Genomic DNA, 24855 nt, shown 5'->3' with positions numbered 1-24855 from the left:
AAATTAAAGTATTTTGTAAATTTAATCCACATATAGTTTTACAATGATATATTATTATTTCGGTTTCGTTGTTTTTTATCTTATTTTTCTAGTTTGAATTATGTGTAATTTTGATTTTTTTTTAGTCAATTAAATATTTCTATATAAAAAATACATAAATTTGGTCTTTCATTTATTTTTTTTACTTTAAACTCCAAATGTTTTTTCACATTTTTGGGAGTTTGTTATGGCTTGAAACGTGAAATAATTTTAAAAGCTTAAAAGCAAAATATTTAATAAAAATTTGATATAATTTTATATAAAAAATATATTATAATTTGAAGAAAGGATATTTTTATTTAATTAAGTTTTATACATCATTGCTAAACAGTTCCGTCGGATTTTGTATGAATTAGAAACGAATACTTAATTTCTTAAAAACAAAGCACGATGATAAAAGAGTGTAAAAACTTGTTATCCAATCGTTAATTTCATGAGTTCTTTTGACACGAATTCATATTTGTACTAAAAGAGATTTTACATTTTGATATTTTAATTTGTTAATTTTAAATATAAGACAATTCATTTAATGTGTATCGATTTTGGATTAAAAATAATAATAATTTAAGAGTTTTAAATAGAAAATTTTCACAAAAGAAAAGTTTTATTAATTGCAAAAATACGTAATTAAAAATATTAATTAACTAAAAAAATCTGACCAATAAAATTTAAAAAATATATAATTAAATCTATTATTTTTTTTATTTTATATACCTTCTCACTTTACATAAACTACAACCCAATATCAAACCTAAAAAATTCATGATAAAAATAAGCGAATATATGGTTCAGTAAAATACATGGATGCAAATAAACTTAAGTTTGAAAATATTTAATTTTATATAATTAATTGTATTTAAAAGTAAGTTTAAAGTGATGTATTTTATATTTAGAAAATTATAAATAAAATTTTATTAAAATTGAATATAAAAATTTAACTTAATATAAAAAATATAATTAATTGAGTTGATAGAAAAGTAAGTTTAGCGACAAAACTAATCATATTATAAAATTAAAGTAAAGATTTATTAACATTTAGGTTAAATTTTTTATAAAATACGAAATTAATTAATTTAATTGTCAAATCATTTTATATTTATAATTATGTATATTAAATTTAATATAATTTAAACATTTATAAATATATAGTATAAATTTTGATATTTTGATATTTTAAAATATATTATATATTGAAATTGTAAATAATAATTAAATTATTTAATTTAAAATTTAACGAAAAAAAAACAATAAGCGATATATAAATTAACACAAAATTCAAATTACATTTGTATTTTAAAACCTGAATTTGGAAGCTTCCTACGCCCGTCCCACCATGCACTAAGATTAGCCATTCGATAAAGTCAATTTATGAATATCGAGATATGGATCATTTCTAAGCCAAAGCTCGTAATAGTCGTTGCTTCCACGGTTCCATTCCACTCAATATTGTCCAATTAAAAATCTAATAAAAAACTTTATAAGTTATGAACAAATTTTATTTATTTATTTATTAAGAAATAATCAGAACTTTTTTTTTCATTTTATTTATCTAAAATTTGAAAAAATAAATTTTTTTAAACTTATAATAAATTTCTTATTCAATTTTTATACTGAATTTTTTTATATATATAATTATCTAAAATTTTATCCAAATCAAAGATAAGTATTAATGATTTATTATTAATGTGTACTATATTCAAGACCTAGGATGGGAAGCCTGTTTATCTTGCATATAATGGCTAGTTTTTATCATTTGATTCTTTTAATTTATGTAAACTTAATATTTTAATATGTATTTATTATTATAAATAATATATAACTTTTAATTTAAAATTAAAAAATGTCATTTCCTATTTTTTAAAAACTTTTTCCCAAATGTAATCTTGACTGAAACTTTTTTTTTGTTTTTACATGAATAGAAGTGTTTTTGTTTTGTTTCTTTCGTTTTCTGCGTTTCCTTTTGGGTGGGCCTTTTTTAATTTTTTGGTGGACGGTGGTCTAAATATTAAAAATGGAAAGTGATAAAAATGGGCTAATCAAAATATGGCCCGTTTAACTTCCGCAATGGTAAATGCTAAAAACTGTTTTTTTTTTTTTTTAAACAAACATATTCTGAGTTTTTGAAATTTTATATACATCAATACAAAATAATTCAACACGACATTGATGATTTATTGTTGTGATATCTTAGAACTTTGCCTCCACATCAGTCTCTCCCAAGACCTCTAAAAAAATCGCAACGATTGGTGTCTCTTCCATTCCCATATATTTTCAACATTTATTATAGCAAGTAAAGAAAAACAAGATTTTTTTACAATATCTATCTTCATCTTCTTGCCCTCAAAATTTTATTTTACGTTAATTTGTTAATAGAAATATTTAGTTTAATTTGAATTTAGCAAAACAAGAAAAAAAGAAGTAAAGATACTATATATATATAGTGAGGATTCATTGACACATAAGTCTTTTTTAAACTTACACTAAATCTTAGTCGTACAAATTAATAATTTAACAATTGAAAAGTTACCTGTTGATTAAACAAAGTAATAAAATACAAACACGTAAAAAGAGATAACTTTTTAACTGTTAGATTATTGATTTGTACGATTAGAATTTGGTGTAAATCTTTTAAATTTACACTTAATGTCAATAAATTATATATATATATATATATATATATATATAATTATGAAGATCTACATTTAAAATTTTTTAAATATTAAACTCAACTAAAAATACGACGGGTTATTTAGTTAAGAAAAAAAAAGAATATTTATGTTCAAATATTTTTTTTAATCTTTGACTCAAAATTTAGTATTGTTCTTCTTTTCATAAATTTTCTATATACTGTAGAAAGAAAGGTAAAGTTCCGAAAAAGTATTTTCGAACTCAAATTTGAATTTGGCTTTAGTAAACTCAAATTACAAGAGGGTAGAGAGTAAAATATAAAAAAAATACAATTACTTGAAATTTCTCCCAAAATAAGTAGATATTGTTTCTGGGGTCATAAATTACTAGGTATCTGTTCGTCACATGTGAATAGGTTTGCACCGGATATAAGGTCAGTTGATTGGTAAAAAAAAGAGGCAAGGAAATAAATGTTTATTATTTTCAGTATTTTTTATTCTCCTCAATTTTTATTATCACAGTTAGTGCTATTGCTGGTGAATAAATTATATATATCTTTTAGGAAATAAAGTATATAGGACCTGCATAAAATCCAAACCACAATAATGAATGAGTTGTTCAATCTTTTCTTTATGCAAAAACCAACAATTTTTTAGCTGTCATTCAGGTAAATTGAGTCTAACATTTGTTGGAACCAGTTGACTTTAGCTAACCCTTAATCGTTTGTCATGGGTCTTCGCATGGTTACTTTGTTGATTTTTTTTTATTATTCATTAAAAAAGAATATATAAAAATATTTTAAAGAAAGTCTGTTTACTTATAACTGTGTTTGACAACATGATCAAATGAGAGTAAGATTAATTTTTCATGTATTAAGCAACATGATCAAATGCAGTTGGAATTAATTATAATTGTACGAAATTCCTTGCGAGGTTGAAAATTTAATTTGATGAATACAGAACTTACTTCAAACATGATTACATTTTGTACTTGTTTTTTCATTAATATTTTTTATTACACGTTGCATGAGGGAATTGAAGAACAGTGGAAATGAAATTAAAAGGTTTATAAGATGTTGTTGTCATGGGTCCAGCTTGGTGTGTGTGCCGTTAGATTTATGCAATTCTGCCCGCCAACTAAACTAAAACACCGAAAGCGCAGAAGAATTCCAAATAAGCAATAGAATAGAATATATTATTACTATAAATATGTTATTATTACTATTACTATAATATTTATATAAATATATAAAAGACAAGCGTGAAACCCACTCAGCTGAAAAATCAGTCTCTCCCTTTCACCTTTCTCCATAGCCTACCACTTTTCTTCTTTCTCTGCTTTCAGCTACTCTCTCTTCTTCACTTCTTCACACACAGAGAGAGAAAGAGAGAACAAAAAAAAAAGGGAAGATGGGTGTGAGACTGTGCGTTTTCTTTTTATAATGAACAAAGGACTACGCACCCTCTTCTTCACTGAAGAAGATGGCAATTCAGCATCACAATGACCAACTAGAACCCAGCGAAAATGTCTCATCTGTTCTTGATGCCCTTTATTGTGATGAAGGAAGATGGGAAGAGGAAGAGGAGGGACAAGAAGAAGAAGATGAAGAAAGTGATGTGACAACAAACAATGATGGGGTGCACCACATGGACACTTCTTCTCTTTTTCCTATCCTATTGTTGGAGCAAGACTTGTTCTGGGAGGATGAAGAACTAAACTCACTCTTCTCCAAAGAGAAAGTTCAACAAGAAGGATCCTATAATGATAACAATGTGCACTTTGACTCCTCTCTCTCTCAGCCTCGTCGTGAGGCTGTGGAATGGATGCTTAAAGTCAATGCTCATTATGGATTCTCAGCTCTCACTGCAACACTGGCTGTTAGTTACTTGGATAAGTTCCTTCTAAGCTTCCATTTTCAAAGAGAGAAGCCATGGATGATCCAGCTTGTGGCTGTCACTTGCATCTCTTTGGCTGCAAAAGTTGAAGAAACTCAAGTGCCTCTACTCTTGGACCTTCAAGTAGGTTAAAAACATAACTTTGTTTTCATTTGCTTTCATCTTAGATATCTCATCACATCACACATGTCTGGTCATGGTGTTGTATTTTTCAGGTGCAAGATAGCAAGTATGTGTTTGAGGCAAAGACTATTCAGAGAATGGAGCTGTTGGTGTTGTCTACCCTCAAATGGAAGATGCACCCTGTGACCCCACTCTCATTTCTAGATCACATTATAAGAAGGCTTGGATTGAAAAATCATCTCCATTGGGAGTTTCTCAGGCGCTGTGAGCATCTTCTTCTGTCTGTGCTTTTAGGTAAGCCTTCAGAAAAGAATGACTAGTCTAGTCCTCAATTCTCACTCTTTCAGATACACCATTATTGAGTTGACTAAAAAAATTTCAACTTTTCGATCAGTACAAAGAATAAATGAGAATTCTGTGTTGATTTTCTTATCATTTGATATGCGTGTGTTTTGTTGAATCTAGATTCAAGATTTGTTGGTTGTCTTCCTTCTGTGTTGGCCACTGCAACAATGTTGCATGTTATAGACCAGATTGAGCACAGTGGAGGGGTGGAATACAAGAATCAGCTTCTTGATGTTCTCAAGATTAGCAAGGTTAGTGCATGGATCAGGATGTCTTAGTGTTTGTTTTAATTAGTTAATAAGAGTAGTTGTTTATTTAACATTACTCTGAACTACATTACCATGAAAGCACGAGCATTATATAGATGACTAAGTAAAAATAATTAAATGCACATCATAAACACATTATTTGATCTTAGTTACTCCTCTGAATGTTGACAGGAGAAAGTAGATGAATGTTATAATGCCATTCTCCAACTCTCAAATGTGAATAATAATTATGCTAATAACAACAATGGGAAGCGGAAGTATGAACAAATCCCTGGCAGCCCAAGTGGCGTAATTGATGCTGCTTTTAGTTCTGATGGTTCCAACGATTCGTGGGCAGTGGGGTCATCATTATATTCATCACCAGAGCCTCTGTTCAAGAAGAGCAGAACCCAAGGACAACAAATGAAATTGTCACCACTTAACCGGGTCATTGTCGGAGTTGTTGGCACCTCTCCTTAATACCGTTTTCTCTCTCTCCTTCACCAAAGAAAGAACCCAAAAAAAGATCTTATATTTATTTACTGCGGTAATTAATCTTTCCATGCATGTTGCTAAACTATAGTGCCTTCTTCTCTGTTATCCATTTCTTCATTTCCAACAATGTCCCACATTGGCACATTCATTTACATCTCTTGAAGAGGCAAGGTGATTGATTCAGGAAGGAATGGTCTTTCAGGGAAGAAGAGGACACAGTTGGCAATGAAGACTATTATCTGCACTCTATAATATGTTTAAGGCACTTTCTTTTTCTTCAATTGGTCTCTTATAGACCATACCAAATTTGGACATATTTATATCATATTTTCTATAATAAATTGGGAACAATTTTGTTCATTTGTATATGGTTTTATTCACTCTTCCTTGTGTGCTTCAATCTTTGGATGGAGGGCTACTGTGACATAAAGATGGGAGTCCCAAATGGTCCACCCTAAGCTTTTTACCATTTATTTTCTTATTATATGGTTTTTATGAGGAAAAACCACTCAGAAAGAACCAGAAAAAGAAGGGTTTTTGGCCACATTAAGAAGAGGGTTTTGTTTGCATGTGAAGGGGGAAGTAGTTTGTCGGCCAGTGGGGTTCTGATGGAAGGGTTTTGGTTTCTTGATTGGGGGATTGAGTCTTTTGACCTCGTAACAAGGGCCAACACTTGGTCTTATAATATTGAACTCACCCTAATCCTCTATATAAACCTAACCCCTAGCCTACTGAAAACATCAACTATTCATTATTCATTAGTCCTAAAACTACAACCACTTTGTGAAGGGCGGGAACAATAGCATGGCTTGTGGGGCCCCAAGTCTTGTATATTCCTAGTCAATTATACATGTATTTTGTAGAACATATAGTTGCCTTTGCCTGTCATTTTTTCGGAATATTAAAGTAAGATAGCATTAATTAAACATATCGTACTACATTAGAACCTTTTGGTTGGAAACTTCAATAGAGTTGTTATATTGTGCAATATTAATTGCATACCCTTCCTTCCACACAATCTTCGAAATTCTCATACACGAGGGAGGCTTGTAAGGACGGATATACTTTCTTTATTTTAATTTAAATTTTAAAGCCGAGTTATAAATGCTTGCTGGTCGGCTCCTCTACATCTCTGCCAATCCACAAATCATAGGACAAGAGATGATAAAGATTTTTGGTTCAATGAATCAAATTAAATTCTTAAAATTTATAACCACTTTTCAATCTTTCATCGTACAATTGTAATTATAATATCAGAACGTTTGATTTTAAATATTTTATGTACTTGTTATAAATGAGGGAGGAATGACTGTGGAGTTCGTACTAATAAGAGGTTTTAAAAAATTAATTTAAAAAAGATATTAGTTATATTCATTAATTTGTATATTATCTTCAGCAAAGAGATAAAAAAAATAAATTTTTTTTTATTCAGTTTGAATTGAATAACCAACCTACTTATCCTTTTTCCATAAATAACTTTCAGAATGATCATTAACTGGTCTGTAAATTCCCTATTATGTTTTTGTTTCTTTCTGATGTAATCGCTGTAAATACACATCATAACTTCATATTTTTTTAAAAAAATAATAGATAAATGTATATTATAAGGCAGTAAAAAAAATGTGTTAAAAAAATTTACAAAATTATAATTTTGTTACAGTATTTAGAAACCAAGTTTGGAGGTCTATGAAGTTACAAACCATTTTCGAATTAGTCTTGCTGGTTTCGAACTGTGATTAGTTGTCACACTTTATCTGTTGAATTATCATGTCTAATTGCACAACAACTTATGCACTTGCCGTCAACAATAGGAGACAATTGATTAATGGTGTTTATTATAGCACTAATGACAAGCAGAAAAACATACCGAAGAACATGGAGAAACACTTTTACAACTAATTCAAAGTAGTGGGATTCATTGCATTAACTTTTTAATACTTATGCAACCTTTGCTTTGTTAGTCGATAGTTGGATTTGACTAACTATGATTAAGTGGACACCCTTTTTAAAGAAACAAGAAAGGTGACATACCCCATGTGGATAACATTCCGTAGACCTTCCCTTTCTCTAAATTGCGTGGAGATTTTATTTTTCTTTTTGTTTTTCTTCCTACCCCTTTTTCTTTTATGAATGCAAAGATTCATGATGATCATTCTAGTGGATTCACTATAGTGCATGCTTCACCTTTTGGTTGTTCTCTTTGCTTTTTTTTAATTTTTTTTTAATTTTTTTTGTCTTTGTTCTCGTGTGAAAATAAAAATAAAGTTCATTCTGCTTTTTTCACGTGTATAACACAAATAATATCTATAAAGACAGTGTATGTAAAAATGCCTGGTATATGAGCATAATGGAACGAGAATAACACATCTTGGTTTAGTGTTTTAGAAATGTTTTTTCTCTGAGCAGTTTAAATTAAAGGGATATTAAACAATGCCATATTTGTATGTTTCCATGAAATGGAGTATGAGGAGTGAACATGAAAAGATGTAGAATTATAATGCCTTTGGTTTTATAGGTGGCATTGACAAAACACCCACTAATTGTAAATTATGATAGAATGCATAAAGGGAGAGGATTTTATTATGGGAGACAAAATCTGATTTTGTAGGAAGATTGTCTCTGGTTTTATTTATATTTTTCTCTACTTTAAGTTTGGTAGGTAATAGATAGTACCATATGGATGCAAGCGATCATGACTTCACGAGTCAGAAGGAGAAAAACTTAAGAGGGGAAAATGTTTTTCCAAAAGGAAACAGCTTACTCCAAAGGACCAAAGGTTATGAGATCAGTAATGTATGCCCCCACACCAATAATTGTAGAATAATATGATGCCTTGGGGCTTAGCTTGATGATTTTGAACTTTATTTTTTGACCTAGTCTCATCCATTATTTAATTAATTCAAATGAATACAAATTTGGGCTAAAACCCCTCAATGTAATTTTCCTATGCTCTTTTCTTGCTTACAGCTGTAAAGTATAAAAGAATAATAAAAGAGGACCATATATGCATGTGGACCCCCCCTCCTCTTTCTCTCATGTTTTCTGCATGGCAAAGGTTTTTCTTGAGTATATGTAAACAACTGCTTAGGCTGCACAATAAAGCATACTCTTTAATTTTTTGATAATATAGCCGCTTCATAGCTGTAGCCGTATCTACTTGTGGAGAGCTCCCCAAAATGATACAAATCATCCCACTCTAATCATTAATAAGGATGCTGCTATTTGTTAGAAGCAGAACTGAAAACTGAAAATATCATAAAAACAATTAATGGTGACTAATTTGTTAGTACTTGTCAAAGATTATGATAAATCTTACTGTTTCACTCCATCTCTAACAGAAACTTCATTTCTAGTTGCCAAAAAATAAGGGAAAACAATAATGTTAGGATTTCAACACCCCAGAAAATGTAATGTTAATATAGTATTTATAGTTTGATCGGTTACATTCTAACTCATAAGTTTGTATATGCATTTAATTAGATATTGAAGGTATTAGTGCTAGAAGAATGCATCATACCACAAGATGATGTTAATATATTTTATAAATCACAAAGAATTCCTAGGTGACCAAATTTCAAGTTCTTCACTTCAATATATGATTTTGGGTTTGCTTATTTTTCAGTTTAAAAAATAATTATCACACTTTTTAATACAAAATCCATATTTTAAAAAAATAATGGTTCAAATTAATTTATACATGTATCTCAATTACTTTTCATGATTCAGAATTAATAAATGAATTTTATTACATTTTAAATCAAAGACCCGGGGCGAGGGGGGGGAGGGTTCAACTTCCCTTGGCACTTTCAAAGCTAATTTGTGTTATTCACCCAAATCAGATGAAGCAGGGAAGAATTTGACAGTTTCATGACAAAGACAATCTGGACCGGCAGCGGTAATCCATTCTAAATTAAGGTAATAAGTCACATCATTTTGCTATAATTTTAGTTATTATGTGCTAAATCAACTAAAAGATTGAAGTCAACATTTTAAAGTAAGTAAATTCTTCAACGATTTGAAGAAAAGTTTTGAAATCCATGTCTTTACCTGCCTCCCAATTGAAATTCGTTACCAAATCTTTTGTTGCCAATAATAATTTCCTATACACAGTTCTCAAGTTATATATAAATTTTAAATAATTCATCACAGCTTAGATAATTTTCTAGTCTTCAACATCAGGTAAGGTGAAAAGGGAAAAAACATGTAAACAAAAGTGGTGTTCCTGTGGTGAGTTTTCAAGGGTTAGTTATAAGTGAGAGAATGTCAAATATGCCATTTTATTCTATCTGAAAAGCAGAAAAAAATGCTGATTCTTTACATTTGACACGATGATCTTTTCAAGTTGATGTAAAGCTGCTGCTAGCACAGACAAATTTACACCCAACTACGTTCTAAATCAAGGTGTTGATGTGCGCTTCTCAAACTCTCAAGGAACTATCCAAGATTCATATGGTCCCAAATACCAATGGGATTCCAAGCAGTTGATGCTTCACTATTCTGAATGGCCCCAATGGATCAGAAATGGAGGCCCCAAAACCTCTGTCAACTAGCATTTTCACACCTAATGCGTGAACCAAATTATTATCATAACGTTCCATTTTTAATTGTTTCAGTTAATGTTTGCTACCAGCAATCGGCATCCAATGTGCTAGGAATTGATCCTATTCTAACTGGCCACCATCACCTCAAGCAGAGACAAAAATGCCAACACTAGAAACATAATTAGATTTGGCCATGTTATACTGAAATTGTACGAGAAAATTCATTATGCCATACATATATTAATGTGTACAAACACTATGTACATCGCTACATGTTGTTTTGAATTGAACCCAATTTCAGAAGTTGCAACATTGTGGTCCAAACTTCAAACATTTTAAATTAAGCTTCTATAACATTTGAAATCATGTTGGAAAAATTAGCGCTAGGATGAGAATTTTTTTTACCTTTTCTGAACATTTTAGTTATAAAAATATAACATAATTTTCATTTTATTTCTTATTTTTCAAATATTTATATAAAACAGATAAAAAATAAGGATAAAAAAATATTTTCACTATTTATTGAATAGATCTTTAAAAGTAAAAAAATTAAAATTTTATAATTAAAAGTAAAAATAAATATTTTCTTAAACTAAATTGGCACTTAAGTTGTGTAAGTGGAATAGGTTTGAGCTGTGATGAATAGTGCCAATCTCTTCAGGAGGTTCTAGCCTCAAGGCTAGTAAATTAGAAATTGATGAAGATGTAATTGGTGAGCTGGACTACTCTAATAAATAGGGGACTTTATTCAGTAGTAAACATTAAATGAACTGAGCACAAGTTCTTTTATGATTGTATGGTTTTATTACCTACTTAGAATAACCAAGTTCAGAAGATCAATAAATTGAGGAAAGGATTTGAGGTTACTAGTTTGGAAGCTCATAGTAGGACACCTAAAATAATAATCTTCTTGGCGCCTTAATGGGGTACCCCACCATATTTATGTTATGTCTTATATGGAAAAGAAAACGTTTATAAGGGAGAAGTAGACAAGTAGCATTGAATACCTAAACAAAAAGGCAGAAACAGTGATGCATTTAGGTGGTCCAATTCGAAGACACGAGGGTGCCTTGCTAAATCTCTTTCCCTCTCTTCTAACAAGGAAAAATTTAATGTTAAGCATAGTAGGATGGAACCCTTTAAGGGTCTCTTGGGTTCCTTTACAAAGTCAGAAGAAAAGGACAAGTGAAGTTTTTGATGTTTTCAGGGGCCAGCTATGAACCCCAGCATGGCTTGTGTCCCAAATCTGTGAAACTTGGCTGCCATGTCTGCCTTATCAGACAAAGATTTGGGTATCTTGTGACAGGCAAGAGTGACCCTAGCACTATCACCACTCAACTTCTCAAAGCCTTAAGACACTATCCAACACTGAAAGGCAATGCTCACTACTTGACAAGTGATAAAATATGAACACCCTAAATGTGACCTTATCTGTGCTAATCACCTTAAAGTCTTTGTTCCTTGTACAAATCACTGTTGGTATATAGCGACAAGTAGAGGACACTAACAAATACACAAAACAAAACATGCACCGTGTGTTATGTACGTAGATCGTGAAAAGTCAAATTCTACTACGGTAGTAAATGTTTTGAAATGAAAAGTATCTTCTATAGAGAAGGTTGTTTCTATTCTTACAAATGAGAGAAACAATAAATGCAACAGCTCGTAGGACAGATACGATCAAGCAATTAATCTTATTTTTGTGTATTTAAATTGAAATATTTTTATTGTGTTTTTTCAAAATTTAATTTTTGATCGAGTCCAAGACATTGTTTAACGTATGTAACCACCCACTCAATTAGTTATACAAGGCTTTGGTTATTGCTATTGTACAAGGCAACCAAGAACATAGCAATTAATCATTCTGTGTGCATGCAATATGCATTGACTTTGGTTTACTTGATAATATAGAGAAAGTCTCCTTAGGCTTGGAACTTTTACCAATCCTTGGAACTTTTACCAATCCATGTAATATTAATTAAAATCAGTTATTGTATGATCAGAAAAGGAGAATTGGGATGATTTCAGATATGGTCCAATGAGTTATGAGGCATTGCCTGCAGGTCGTGTTACTCGACCCACATGGCACAATTCATCACAGAAAGATAGAACCCGTGACTCTTTCCATGGTACATTTTTAGCTGTTGTGCATCATAGTATGTCAGTAGAAAAATCTCAAATTCCAGCTATGACAATAATTGGGTAAAAAATAGGTGCACAAAGTGAAAAGCCAAGGATTTGATTTTGGTTCAACTCTTCCTTTCATTTGGGAATGTAAGATTTTAAGATCGAGGAATGAATGATGACACCAAAAGTAACTGCAGCACAATAAAAAAACAAACAAGCTAATCCTGAATAGTAGTAGGTAGAGCCGTAGAGCAGTTCCGCTTCACTGCCAGAAACTGAATCACTAATATAGAATGATCATTCTTCAATTTGACTAACACTTTGTTAGAACTTGGAAATTCATCTTGTTTTTTTCTTGTCCTTTCCATATATTAATCTTTAGTATTCACATTTATTCGAAGATTGAAAGAACTTAATTGGTCAGAAGTGAGTTCTGTTACAACTTTTATGATCAATATAAGCAAAATCTCCTACAAATTCATGAGAGGGCTTAATTGGACCAATATATTCAATGCATTTATTTCAACAGGCCAGGCTTGCCCATAACTCTAGCTTCCTTCATCACTTCATCATCATCATTAGTGTATGCCACTGGCTGTGTCATGCCCCACACATCCTAAGGCAATACATCCAAAGATTTTCATGGGGCCATATTAGAAATTTATTCTATATTTAATAATTTGTTTTAAACAAAAAAAATGGAGAACTCAATCTTACACAGAATAATACTGCATCAAACTTTCAAAGAATGAAAATATATATTGTACAGATCTCTTGTATGTTAGCCAAGTAAAATCATATTTGATTCTTTTCAGGAGTTCTCGTCCTTTGATATTAAAACATGCAACAAAGGCTGCACTCGTACTTGCATTATCTTCGTAGCCAAATGAGTGAATTGAGCAAAACAACAGTTCAATATTTTTAGAATCATTGGACTCAGTGTTTTATCTCATTTGTGCAGTTTTTTCTGTGATCAAGATTCAATGGTAGGTTATCATCCTATATATATATATATATATATATATATATATATTATGAATAATAGGGTGTAAATGCACGCCAGATGTGAAATGCAATGATGATCCTAAATTCCAGTGTGAAAACTTTCAGCACACAGTAGATCAAAGATCAAATCATAAAAGAAAAAGCAACTTTTGTCGTTCAAGATGATTAAATGATTCCAGCAGAAACTTCTGTTTATAAAGCAAGTCAAATTAAAAGACAACAATGTTTTTAAACACCACCCTCCAACAAAAATAAAATAAAATATTAAGTTAATTTTTAAAATTATAATTATTGATAATCTTAATATTTAAAATTGTAAAAAAAAATCTTGAAATTAATAATTATTTATCATTTTAATTCTTAAATTTAATTTATGATTTTGACAATACTAAATTATTTTAGTTTTAAACTTTAACGTGCATTAGTCAATTTAGTCACTTTATCATGCATCAATTAATTTGCTCTCTAACGTTGGACCAAACAAAGACCAAAATGATGATGATTGTCAAATTCAAGAATTAAATTAACTGAATTTGTAATGTTGAGACCAAATTGACCAGAGATATTAAATTTTAAACATTACATCGATTGATAATTGTTAAAGCTAAAGAAAAAATGTGTTTTGATATGAAAAACTAAATTGATTAGTGTTAATACAGTGTAGATTATGTTATTTTTAAAAAAAATTAAAAGCACGTTATCTAACTCTCAAATTTCAAATTTATCTAAGTAGACGAAGGTTGTGCAAGGTATGGAATAGACAAGTGTTGGGTGACAATAGCATAAGCAGAAAACAAAAGGAAGTAAAATTAAGTGCCACATCTTTCCATGATAATATGTCTATTTTGGTCGGTACCACTCTCGAGGGATCAACGAATGCTACCTTCTGGAAAAGGTCTGACAGTGATTGAGAGATGAAGAGGGAGGTGAGTTGATTGATTTGAATTTCACATTGGTAGCCGTGGTAGTGGAGCCTTTCAACAATAAGATTATATTACCATAGTTTAAATGATATGGAAAAAGTTCACACAATGTGGCCACGTATTTAGATCTCTACAGGGTCAGAATGCAGGCGTACATTGATCAGAACATAACATAACGGCATGCATGCGTTTGTTCAATCGATCAGAGGCGTCAAGCTCTGCTCGTATACTTGTGAATCCATTAACGTACTGCAGCCTCTGCTGCCACTAGATAGTAGATTTGGGAACCAAACCCGTCATTGTGAACACTGAACTGAGACCAATATACGCAGTTATTTTTACCGTATTAATTTTAATTTTTTTATTCTAAGTAGTCAAAAGCGTCTGGGAATTATCTATATACAATTTATTTATTGTTATTATTATTATTATTATTATTATGCGCTTGTTTTAATAACTGTAAACATAAGCCACCAAAGTTTATGCACAATATTGATACTATCTTGCTCTATAAGCATGCTGCATGCCACTTGTACAATTTATTCAGTTACAATCAAGAAGATAAACGAGGACCAAGTTTGAAGTGCTTATACTAGGTGCAAGTTATCTACGTACAATTTTTTTTTTTTTTCTTTTTCAAAATGACAAGAGTTCAGGTGTTTATGCATGTTTCTAAGGAGGGTAAGCATAAACCACTGCCAATTTGATACTATCTTGCTTCATAAGAACACTGCCAATTTATTCGCGTCCAACCTAGCATACAAAAGAAAACCATATTCGGCGTAATGCTAAGATTGCTGCAACCCTCTTACATACATAAACCCCTGATGATATGTATTTAGTACAGCATTCGAGACAGTACTGTTACCTCCAGCGATTTCAAGATGCTGTGTTAGCTATTGACTGAATAGAAGAATTCACTTCTTTTTATATAATTCACCCCAGAAACTACAAAATCTGGGGTTTGGCGAAAAAGGATGCAACAAGAAACAGAAGGTCGGCCACCTCAAGCTCACTTGCACTAATTTTTAATCAGAATGCATCGTATTGGTGATCCCTCAGCACCAGACAACCTAAGAGGTAAGCAATGGACTGAATATAATCCTGCTGGGACATCATCAAGTTTCAGGCCTTCCACGAGAACGATTTCCTGAAGCATTGCAGTTATTAGTTCAGGTCATGTTGATTCTGATTTTTATCCAAGAAACATGATGCGTTTTCAATCTTTGTTTATGCAAGGAAAAATCTGAAGACGCAAAGTAGCAATCTCATTTCAAACTGCATCTTGCACCAATTAATAGCAATTATATTTCAAACTAAAAAGCTAAATATTTTATCAGAAACAAAGACACCATATCAACCACAAATAGGGATTGATATGGAGACAGTGAGACAACATTTTAAATTGAGAAAATAGTAAGGTAATGAATTAATGGCTATGAAACGCTTCAAAAGTAAAGGTGACTGAAGTAATTGTTCGTTGACATGTACTACGCAAATTACTATTTTTCAGGAACCTATATCGGTTGGGTCAAACCAAAGCTTCCACTGGTGAATAGAACCCACCACAAATACAGAGATTAAAAATTATTTTATTGGTACTATGACCATAATGGCCTAAAGATGTGATTCGTTTTAACTCAAAAAGGGTAGGGGATCATTAGTAAGTTAGTAACCAATAGTGAAATATAACACAACAACTATCATCCACGAAAGGAACTTTTCTTACCCTGTCTTTTAAAAAAACAAGGTGAGATGGAATCAAGTAATCGTAAGCAGCAACAGATAGGTAATCAATTCCTACATTGCATCATAAGAGAAAAAAGTTAGATAACACAATTGAGAAGAAAAGAAAATAACTATGTGAAAAGTCGAAGAAGAAAGAAAGGGGGTAGTTTGGTATGATTCAGCTAAGCATGCATTGAAGATGCAAAAAAATTATTGCAACATTGTGCAGCCCAAAAACTGGTTCTGAGTTCTCAGAGTTAAAGATGAGAGAAAAACAGAGAAATTACTAACAAAGAACTCAAGAAGAGAATTCTCCTTTCAAGGTTTTTCCCTTCACAAAAGGGTTGCTCCTTTCACAACAGAACCAACCTTTTCTCACTTTTCAAATCTAAATTCCCAAATACCTTTCTTCTACCTTTCTCTGGCTATTTAAGCCCAATCCCCTGGGCCTAACTATCTATCCCTTTGATAGATTCTAACTGTAACTAACTAAACAGACACTCAACCATCTAACTACCGCTGACCCTGTTCCTATTTGTTCTGCTAGGTCCTATTAATCACTGTGATCTAGATCAAGGAAAAAGGAGGTCAAGATTCAGAGTAACCTTCTGAAACAATTTCACGAGCCATAATTCTCATAAATCAATATCAACAACAAATGAAACAGTGAAACATACAGTCACCTGTTAAGATTCAAGGAAACTAGTTAAATAGTTCTATTGTAAACAAAACAAACTAATTGCAATGCTGCACTTCCAACGTCAAATAAATCCTGCAATAGATAGAGGCACCATAATGATAAAGGCACGTCACGTCCAGCTCACTAGTTTGCCCATACAGATGGTAAAAATTATTCTGCCCCTTCATTTTAAAAAAGGAAAAAATTATAGCTATTTATCTTATTAAAAGCAAGAAAATGGACCAAATATTCATGTTATCTAATTATCTTGCATGACATGTATGAAAAACCTATGAACTCAAAGAGTTAAACACTATAATTTTAAGGATCAGCAGTTACAAGCGCAAAACTAACCCAGCCACTAGACTTGGGAGATATGACAGAAAAAAATGCCCATGGGAAACAGCAGCCAAATATAGAAAAACAACTTATACCTACCTACAAGTTTAATATCAGTGTTCTCCACTAGCCATTTAGCTCCATCCACCGTGAATCCTACATAGCTTGTAACCCATTCCTTCTGAAACATAAGCCGCCTAAAAGTTTAACCAGTTTTAGTTCAATATTTGGCATCAGACGAGCTACGACGTTCAAAGATTGTGAAAATGATATCATAGGTTTCACATTAAGGTTAAAATCTCAAGATCTAAGCATGCATATATGTGGATTATCAAGGTCTATATGAACTGTACATACTAGATATCGCAGCTTGTACAACATAACTATGTTTCTTTTTGCTTAAGATCTCATCATGCATATATGTGGATTATCAAAATTTCAAGCATAAACGGTATTTCTTGAAATTGTATAATCTTTAAAAAATGTTGTAATGCTCTCTAAAGCAGTACCAATCATTACAAATTACCTGTCAGTATTCAACGTTCGGAAAAGTACACGTTTTACACCCCTTGGAATATTTAACGATTCCATAACTTCAGCTGAGAAAGAAAAATATATTTTCATTTGATAAAAAAATTAACAAAATCTAATTTTATAAGCAGAAAGTTGCTTATGAAAAGAAAAAGAAAAATGGATACCAGTTATATTACTATGTCTTGGAACATCGATTAACAGAGCAGGACCTGCATACAGTAACAAAATTAATAATCAATGAGCAATATGATGATAAAATATTTACAGAAAAGAAAAAGAGAAGAAGACCATTAAGGATGTGTAAGTCGAGTGAGTCGACGTCGAAGCCGGCATCGAAGTAGTGGTCGAAGACGTGGCCGGGGGCGTCAACGTGGGTGCCGGTGTGGGTTGGAAGCTTCATTTCAGAGTTGTTAGCGAGGGACCCGTTCTTCATGCTCTTTGGAAGCCATAGGAACTGCCCGATGCCATCATTTGAATCCCATTCTGGCATTTCGGGTTGGTACCTGTGACTGATGTCGAAAATTCGACCATTATCGTACACCTCCCGCCGAGGAGGGACGAGGTTGTCGTCGCCGTTCGCCGCCAAGATAGCGACGGCCAAGGCGCAAACAATCAATGACAACGCTTCACACTGCATCGTTAGATGGGTATTTTTCCGTTCCTTGTTTCTAAGAGCAAGAGGGAGATGCTACTTCCTAGTCCAGTAAACAAAAAATTTTCGATAGTTTCTCATTTTATAAAATATTATTTATTTGAAAATAATTTATATTTTGTAATATTAAAGATGAATAAAAAATAAATTTTGAAACCTTATACAATTTCAAAAATAAATTAAATTTAAGAGCTTACTCTCTTTTTTTTTTTATCATTTTTTTATATTTTATTTGGATTTTTCAGGAATATATTTTCAATTTAACTGATATACACAAAAGAAAATATTTTTAAACTAAAAAATATACCAAAATTAAACTCAACACTTTTTATATAAAAAAACCATTTTTTTTTAAAATTTCAGAGTGCCTTTTTACATGTATATATAAAATAATAAGTAAAAAAATAATTAATTATTCAATATTTAAATAATAAAAATATTTTATAAAATATTTTCATTTAAGTAAAGCAATTTTAGTCTCCAGTTTTTGTAAGTCATTTTTATTTATTTATTAACTTAGTAAACATTTTATCCCCGTACTTGTTCAAATATATTTCTCAATACTTTTACAGTCTAACATTTATAATAACTAACAAAATTGCCTATCTATCATACTAAATTTTAACCTAATTAATTACACTAAAAAATTACGTGTCTTTTATAAGAATAGTTATTCAATTTTTCAAATTCATCTTGTATGACAAAAATTTAAAGTTAACATATTTCTTGTTTGTCTTAAACCTCCCTTACTATCTATTGTTGAACCACCAACACAACCGCAGTTGAAGGTTAGCATGCGAAAAAGATATTTAGTGTATAATGTGAATAATTCTATTAACTAGTATTGTTGTCTAACATCAGGAACTAATATGATAAATATTTCAACATTTTAGAACCTAACATACAGTATTAAGTTAATAATAAAACTAAAAACAAAACTTACAACGTTAAATACTAAAATGATGATTTATTAACAGCTTTTTACTTTATTTGAAAATTTTTAATATATTAGAATAGTACAAATCCGAATTCAAAGCGGAATAGAATAAATGAATTAAAATGATCATATTTTAAAGAAATTATACTTTTAATCACTCAGAAAATTTAAATAAATTTTTTTGAAGTGAAAATTTTAAATGTTATAACAAGTCCACTCATTATAGCATATGAGATGCTTGTTAATATTTATTACAAATAACAGGTCGGTGTATTATTGAGAATGAACATGCATGTGCTGTTTTAAGTGCAGATCAGTAGGTCTTTTTTATATTAAATATTCGTCTTTTATTGAAATAAAATTCTAATCTTAATTGAAAAAAAATAGTAAAAATACTTAAAAAGAGTCGTACCCAAGTTTTGTCCATGTTGAAAACACTAGTTTATTACAGGTGCAAACTCTAGTCCGCCGCTCAAGTTTAATCACAATAATTGATAACAACAGATACTTAGACAAGCGCTATCTAGTATTTTCCAACTCAAGCACGCAAAAAAAGACTATTCAACACACTACCATCAACTTAGCTGAATCAAACAGCTTCTTGTGCACACCACTAATAATCTCCTGAGCTGGGTTGTTTCCTGCGGCAGTTTCATCCTTCAGCATCAGCATTTGACTTAATAAGCATAATGATAATGCAGAGAAAAAATATTGAACAAACGGAACAACCCCTTGTACGTTCATACCGTGCAATTGAAAACCAGCTTTGACCACCACAAACGCACATGGATCCCATTATCTGATCAGAATGCATCGTATTGGTGATGCCTCAGAACCAACCAACCTAAGAGGCAAGCAGTTGAGTGAATATATTCCTGCTGGGACATCATCAAGCTTCAGGCCTTCCACAAGAATGATTTCCTGATGCAGTTGATATTTGTTAGTGCATTACTTATTGATGCCAGTTCTGATCAGTTGCATCTCCTACTGATTAGAACTACAATTATCTTTGCAAATAAACTAAAAACACTATTTTCCAAGAGGCAACAGCCTCTCGGATAAGGATGCTAATGCCTACAAATCTGGATTACTTCATCAACAACTGAACCCAAAAAAGGTGGACTAAGGTTGGAACATTAAGTAAAGATGAATCAACTGAAGTATCCATTACGAACAAACAAAAAGCGTAGGCTGAGCAGTAGAAACTAACATTCTCTGCTGATAAAACCTGACCAGCTATAAAATTCTATTAAGAACAACAGAGAAAACTAGAAATAGTGAAGTGATTAAGTGATACTTAAGTTCCATGATATTTTCAAATAATCAATAAGTCTGTGGTCAGACATAATAGTACGTCAATTTGACAGACACAAGTGCAAAAGCAATCCAATACAAATAGCTATTTTCCCTGAACACGACATCAAATTATTCAGGGAAATTCATTTGATAATTTGATATTGCCATCATCTAGCTGAAAATGAAACTTTAAATATCCAACCCACCATTACCAAAACATGTTTGAAAGTAAATAATCCAGAATGTGAGGCACTAACGAATACACTTTGGCCCATAAGATCTTATTTGTAGTTTTTATTGTTTTCCAAAACAAGATAGTATGAGTGATTAGCTAATTAATAGTGAGGAGTAACTAGTGCATAATTTTTTGCCATAAGACAAATAACTTCTTACCCTGCTTTCCAGAAAAACCAGATGAGATGGAATGGAGTGATCGTAAGCAGCAGCAGATAAGTAATCAACTCCTGCCATTTATATAACCAGAAATCGAAAATAGTACAATAACAACTTTCACAAGATAAAAATATATAACTAGCATAAAATTGGAACAGCAAAAGAATTCCACTGAAGCTGTTCCATTTTACAAGAAGTTAACATTGAATTTAAAATATGCAGTGGGGGTCTAAAAAAGTGCATGCCAATTTTCTATTATTAATATTATATATAGAAATGAGAGATAGAGAAGAGAATGAGGGAAAATTGCTCTGTCATCAGCACATTTAACCCTAAATTTTAATTTTATATTGTTCAATGTTCATTGCCTAAATTTGATATCTCCTAGACACACGCTTTTAGTATTTAGTTCTGTGGAACAAAAAAGGGCTACACATATAAAGTAGCCACAATGAATAATAGTTCAAATTAATTCACAAATTGAAGAAAACTGAAAAAAAAAAAAAAAGAGTGAAGCACTGAGGTGCTAGGTTACACAACACATGTCTAGGATAAAGTGATGCTATCACAACAATGAACTTCTTCTGTGACTATGTTGGTATCAGGGGATACAGGTAAACAGACTGCTGAACTAAAAAATTCAAGGGCAATGAATTTATAATTCTTAGGCCTCGTACAATTACCAAGGTGTGCATTTAAAAGTATAGAAAGGCAATGATAACTAATATCCTACACTGCAGGTGAAAAAGTGGTGCAAATAAACATTCCCACATGACAGCCAAGATCAATAATTCATTATACAAGACAAGAGAAACGGCCAGAACAGTAAGTCTAAGAGTGTAACAAGGGAAACTATATAAGTAAATCACTCACGATATTAGATGATGAAGTGATTAGAATATTGATCTAAAAGATAAATATAACCGAAAAAAAATTAAAAATGCAGACAAAGATATGGAACCCAGTCATGAATCAAAAAAGGGACAGAGAAAGTGCTTTAGTGAAGAAGCAACCCAAATCTTAAAAGGTGATTCATATCTCACCTACAAGTTTGATATCAGTGTTCTCTACCAGCCATTTTGCTCCATCCTCCTTGAATCCCACATAGCTTGTGTCAAATTCCTTCTTAAACATGAGTCGCCTAACATTTAAACAAAAATTTAGCTCACACGTAGCTTCTATGTTCTAATTAACAAATAAATATCAGTATATCGCTAAGCTAAAGGTTGAAATTGCAGGTTAATATCATATTATAATTTGTGTATCATCAAGGTTAAAATTGCACAATCAAATCAAACATACTTGAGGGTATGTTTGGAGGAAGGGAAAGGAAGGACAAGGGAGAAGGCACCATAAACTTTTTATTTAAATTCTTTTCATCCAAAATCTTTTCCTTCCTCCCATTCCCTCTGTTGTTCACCATCCAAACATGCCATAAAGGTTTGTAAATGGTGGTTCCCAAACATACCATAAATTAATTTTTTGTAATTTTATTTTCTCCCACAAAGTTTCACGCATTAGGAATCATAGATCTTTTTTCCTTCCTCTTACTCTCTGTCTTTCTATTTTAATTTTTCTTAATTCTGATTTAAAGTTTTTATTCACCTACAAAATTAGTTTTAAAATAAATAGCTAAGAACTCATTTCCAAATTTCCAAACTCTCCGTAAGAGTCAATGAGTTGTTATGTATCACTGGTAATTAGCCAGTTTTTTCACAAAGTATAAACTCTGCCAACAAGCCATCCCGTCTCCATTCTCCAATAACCTATTCATCATAGACCATAAACATGAAATGAAGGAAACTACAATTACCTATGTGGAAATTAACAGATTCAGATACACAACCAAGCCTACAACGACTAGCAATGTGCAGCCCAAAATAGATTATGAGCAATAGAAAGGTACCAAAAGACAGAAAAAGTACATGAATGCAATGCAATCTGTAGAAAATTTGTTGTTGCCCACACTTTCAAAACTACAAGAGAGCAGACTTAACTTCTGGAACAAAATATGAATCATTGTCAAAACTGTTTATTCATTTATATAATTATGTTTTAACAATGAAAGCAACTATTAGAGTTGATCTTGTGTTAATTTAAATTCATAGAGATAATTTTCAAGATAAATAATGCAATAATCTAAATAATAATCCTATTTGCAAAAGCAAAACACATTTCCTGTATATGACTATATGCAAGAACTATGAAACTGCCTCAGCGAAGCACTTTGAAAAGCAAGTATGAGAAAACTTATTAAAGTCAATTTTCTGGTAGACAAACAGAGCAGAAATCCTCCAATAGCAGTTATGATAAATGTTAACTGTACAACTTACTTATCAGTATTTGAGGTTCTGAAGAGCACACGGCGTATACCACTAGGGATATTCAAGGACTTCATAACTTCAGCTAGAAAAAGATAAATTTGGTATGTTTTAGTCAAACATAACAAATGATATCAGGGTTAAGTTTGCATGTTCATAACAGATATTCAGAAATAAAATGGCACAGAAAACAGGTCTGAATATAGGAAAGCATCACATCCATCCGACTTCATGCTTGGGAGCAGAGCAGCAGTGCTAAGACAAGCATAATTTCCTGACATATTTATTGTGTGGGACGATCTAGAACTTTAGCTCATGAGAAATAGTGAATTGATATGAATATAATAAAATCAGACCAATTAAAACAAAAAATATGTACACATTCATACAATACACAGTGTAGAGCAGAACTGGAAAAAAAAATTCGAACAATATCAAGATCATCAGTTAGACATACCGGTAACGTTTTTATCTCGTGGAACATCAACCAAAAGTGCCAGGCCTATGAACAGAGCAAGTAGTATATCAGTAGTCAGCAGCTAAATAATTCATAAATCAGCAACCATAGAATTCGAAAATTGGGATTTAAGAAGGAAAGCATCAAACTCATATTATCATTAATATTACTGATTTTAATGATAACGATTATTCAATAAAATAATTCGAATCCTGCTACCAAGTAAATTTGTCAAGAATGAGAACCAAGCATTTAATAAACTTCAATTATTATAAAATATTTTTTAATCGGTGTCCTAATGCACTGTTATCATTCGTCACTAATGATACAGTTTCGCCAAAGTATGAATCTCAAATTTGAGCTCAAGAAATTGAAAAATGATAAAAGTTGCAGAGCGTATTGAACGGAGCCCTACCGTTTAGGAGTGTTAAGTCGAGTGAATCGACGTCGAAGCCGGCGTCGAAGTACTTGTCGTAAAAGTGACTTGGCGCGTCGACATGTGTGCCGGTGTGAACACCAAGCTTCATGGCTGAGTCGTTAGCTTGGGAGCCATTCTTCATGCTCATTTGGAGCCACAGGAAGTGACCAAGTCCCTCTTTCGAGTCCCACACCGGCATCTCAGGGACGTACCTATGGGTAATATCGAAGATTCGTCCGTCATCGTATACCTCTCGGCGGGGAGGTACGAGAACACTGTCATCGCCGGCGAAGGAGCAGTCATCGGAATCGGCGCCGGGAATGGAAGGATAGGCGACGGAAGTGCCGGCGACGGAGTGTAAAGAAATTGCACAGAGAAACGTAAATAGTGAGAGAGAGTTCATGCTTCGATCACTTGACACCGTTTCTACCCCACGCGGCCACATTCGGATTGACGAAGTTTATTTTCTGTTCTGTTCTTTTATTTTTTTAACAATTGTTAGGCTGAATTTTGGAGTATCCCATTGTCCTCTTCTAATATTCTAACAAATGATTTTTCTAACTATTATTTAAATATAACATTATTTAAGATTTTTCAGATAATCAAATCTGATCAGCCATAAATTTGTAATGAGTTTTATATAGTATTGCACTATTTTCTCGATTCAATATTTATAATAATACCTATTTAATACATTAATGTTTTTTACAAATTTCAATCAATAAGTTCAAA

At 31.7% G+C, this 24855-nt stretch overlaps 3 protein-coding genes across 3 annotated transcripts; 1 reads left to right on the top strand and 2 right to left on the bottom strand.

Annotated features, from left to right (window-relative positions):
* The first annotated feature begins 4148 nt into the window (after positions 1 to 4148).
* Positions 4149 to 5934, top strand: LOC113873322 (cyclin-D3-1). The gene is made up of 4 exons (XM_027511389.1): positions 4149 to 4685; positions 4778 to 4979; positions 5151 to 5281; positions 5471 to 5934. Exons 1-4 carry the CDS (start codon positions 4149 to 4151, stop codon positions 5756 to 5758), a joined length of 1158 nt encoding a protein of 385 aa, XP_027367190.1. The 3' UTR covers positions 5759 to 5934.
* An 8921-nt stretch (positions 5935 to 14855) lies between these two features.
* On the bottom strand, positions 14856 to 18307 carry LOC113872894 (cyclase-like protein 2). Its single transcript, XM_027510771.1, has 6 exons — positions 17938 to 18307; positions 17814 to 17858; positions 17642 to 17714; positions 17215 to 17312; positions 16099 to 16169; positions 14856 to 15519 (listed from the first exon to the last, which is right to left on the bottom strand). Exons 1-6 carry the CDS (start codon positions 18284 to 18286, stop codon positions 15391 to 15393), a joined length of 765 nt encoding a protein of 254 aa, XP_027366572.1. The 5' UTR covers positions 18287 to 18307; the 3' UTR covers positions 14856 to 15390.
* A 1346-nt stretch (positions 18308 to 19653) lies between these two features.
* LOC113872560 (cyclase-like protein 2) lies at positions 19654 to 24629 on the bottom strand. The gene is made up of 7 exons (XM_027510198.1): positions 24121 to 24629; positions 23706 to 23750; positions 23261 to 23333; positions 21971 to 22068; positions 20928 to 20998; positions 19985 to 20159; positions 19654 to 19879 (listed from the first exon to the last, which is right to left on the bottom strand). The coding sequence occupies exons 1-6, from the start codon at positions 24566 to 24568 to the stop codon at positions 20034 to 20036; spliced, it is 861 nt and encodes a 286-aa protein (XP_027365999.1). The 5' UTR covers positions 24569 to 24629; the 3' UTR covers positions 19654 to 19879; positions 19985 to 20033.
* Between the last annotated feature and the right edge of the window lie 226 nt (positions 24630 to 24855).

The sequence above is a fragment of the Abrus precatorius genome, unplaced genomic scaffold (assembly GCF_003935025.1).
Source record: "Abrus precatorius isolate BTA unplaced genomic scaffold, Abrus_2018 Scaffold7, whole genome shotgun sequence".
NCBI classification, from domain to species: Eukaryota; Viridiplantae; Streptophyta; class Magnoliopsida; order Fabales; family Fabaceae; genus Abrus; species Abrus precatorius.
The sequence above is the reverse complement of the archived record's forward strand: the minus strand, read 5'-3'. Positions and strand labels throughout refer to the sequence as shown.

Excerpts from the sequence above, each read along its gene's own strand:
- LOC113872894 (XM_027510771.1), bottom strand. The coding sequence starts at position 18,286 with ATGCAGTGTGAAGCGTTGTCATTGATTGTTTGCGCCTTGGCCGTCGCT. Across the intron at positions 17,715-17,813 it reads AAGACATAGTAATATAACTG|CTGAAGTTATGGAATCGTTA; the intron begins GTATCCATTTTT and ends TTTCTTTCTCAG. Across the intron at positions 16,170-17,214 it reads CACTGATATTAAACTTGTAG|GAATTGATTACCTATCTGTT; the intron begins GTAGGTATAAGT and ends GATGCAATGTAG.
- LOC113872560 (XM_027510198.1), bottom strand. The coding sequence starts at position 24,568 with ATGTGGCCGCGTGGGGTAGAAACGGTGTCAAGTGATCGAAGCATGAAC. Across the intron at positions 23,751-24,120 it reads CGACTTAACACTCCTAAACG|GCCTGGCACTTTTGGTTGAT; the intron begins GTAGGGCTCCGT and ends CTCTGTTCATAG. Across the intron at positions 20,160-20,927 it reads TGGTTTTTCTGGAAAGCAGG|GAAATCATTCTTGTGGAAGG; the intron begins GTAAGAAGTTAT and ends CAACTGCATCAG.
- LOC113873322 (XM_027511389.1), top strand. The coding sequence starts at position 4,149 with ATGGCAATTCAGCATCACAATGACCAACTAGAACCCAGCGAAAATGTC. Across the intron at positions 4,686-4,777 it reads CTCTACTCTTGGACCTTCAA|GTGCAAGATAGCAAGTATGT; the intron begins GTAGGTTAAAAA and ends TGTATTTTTCAG. Across the intron at positions 5,282-5,470 it reads ATGTTCTCAAGATTAGCAAG|GAGAAAGTAGATGAATGTTA; the intron begins GTTAGTGCATGG and ends GAATGTTGACAG.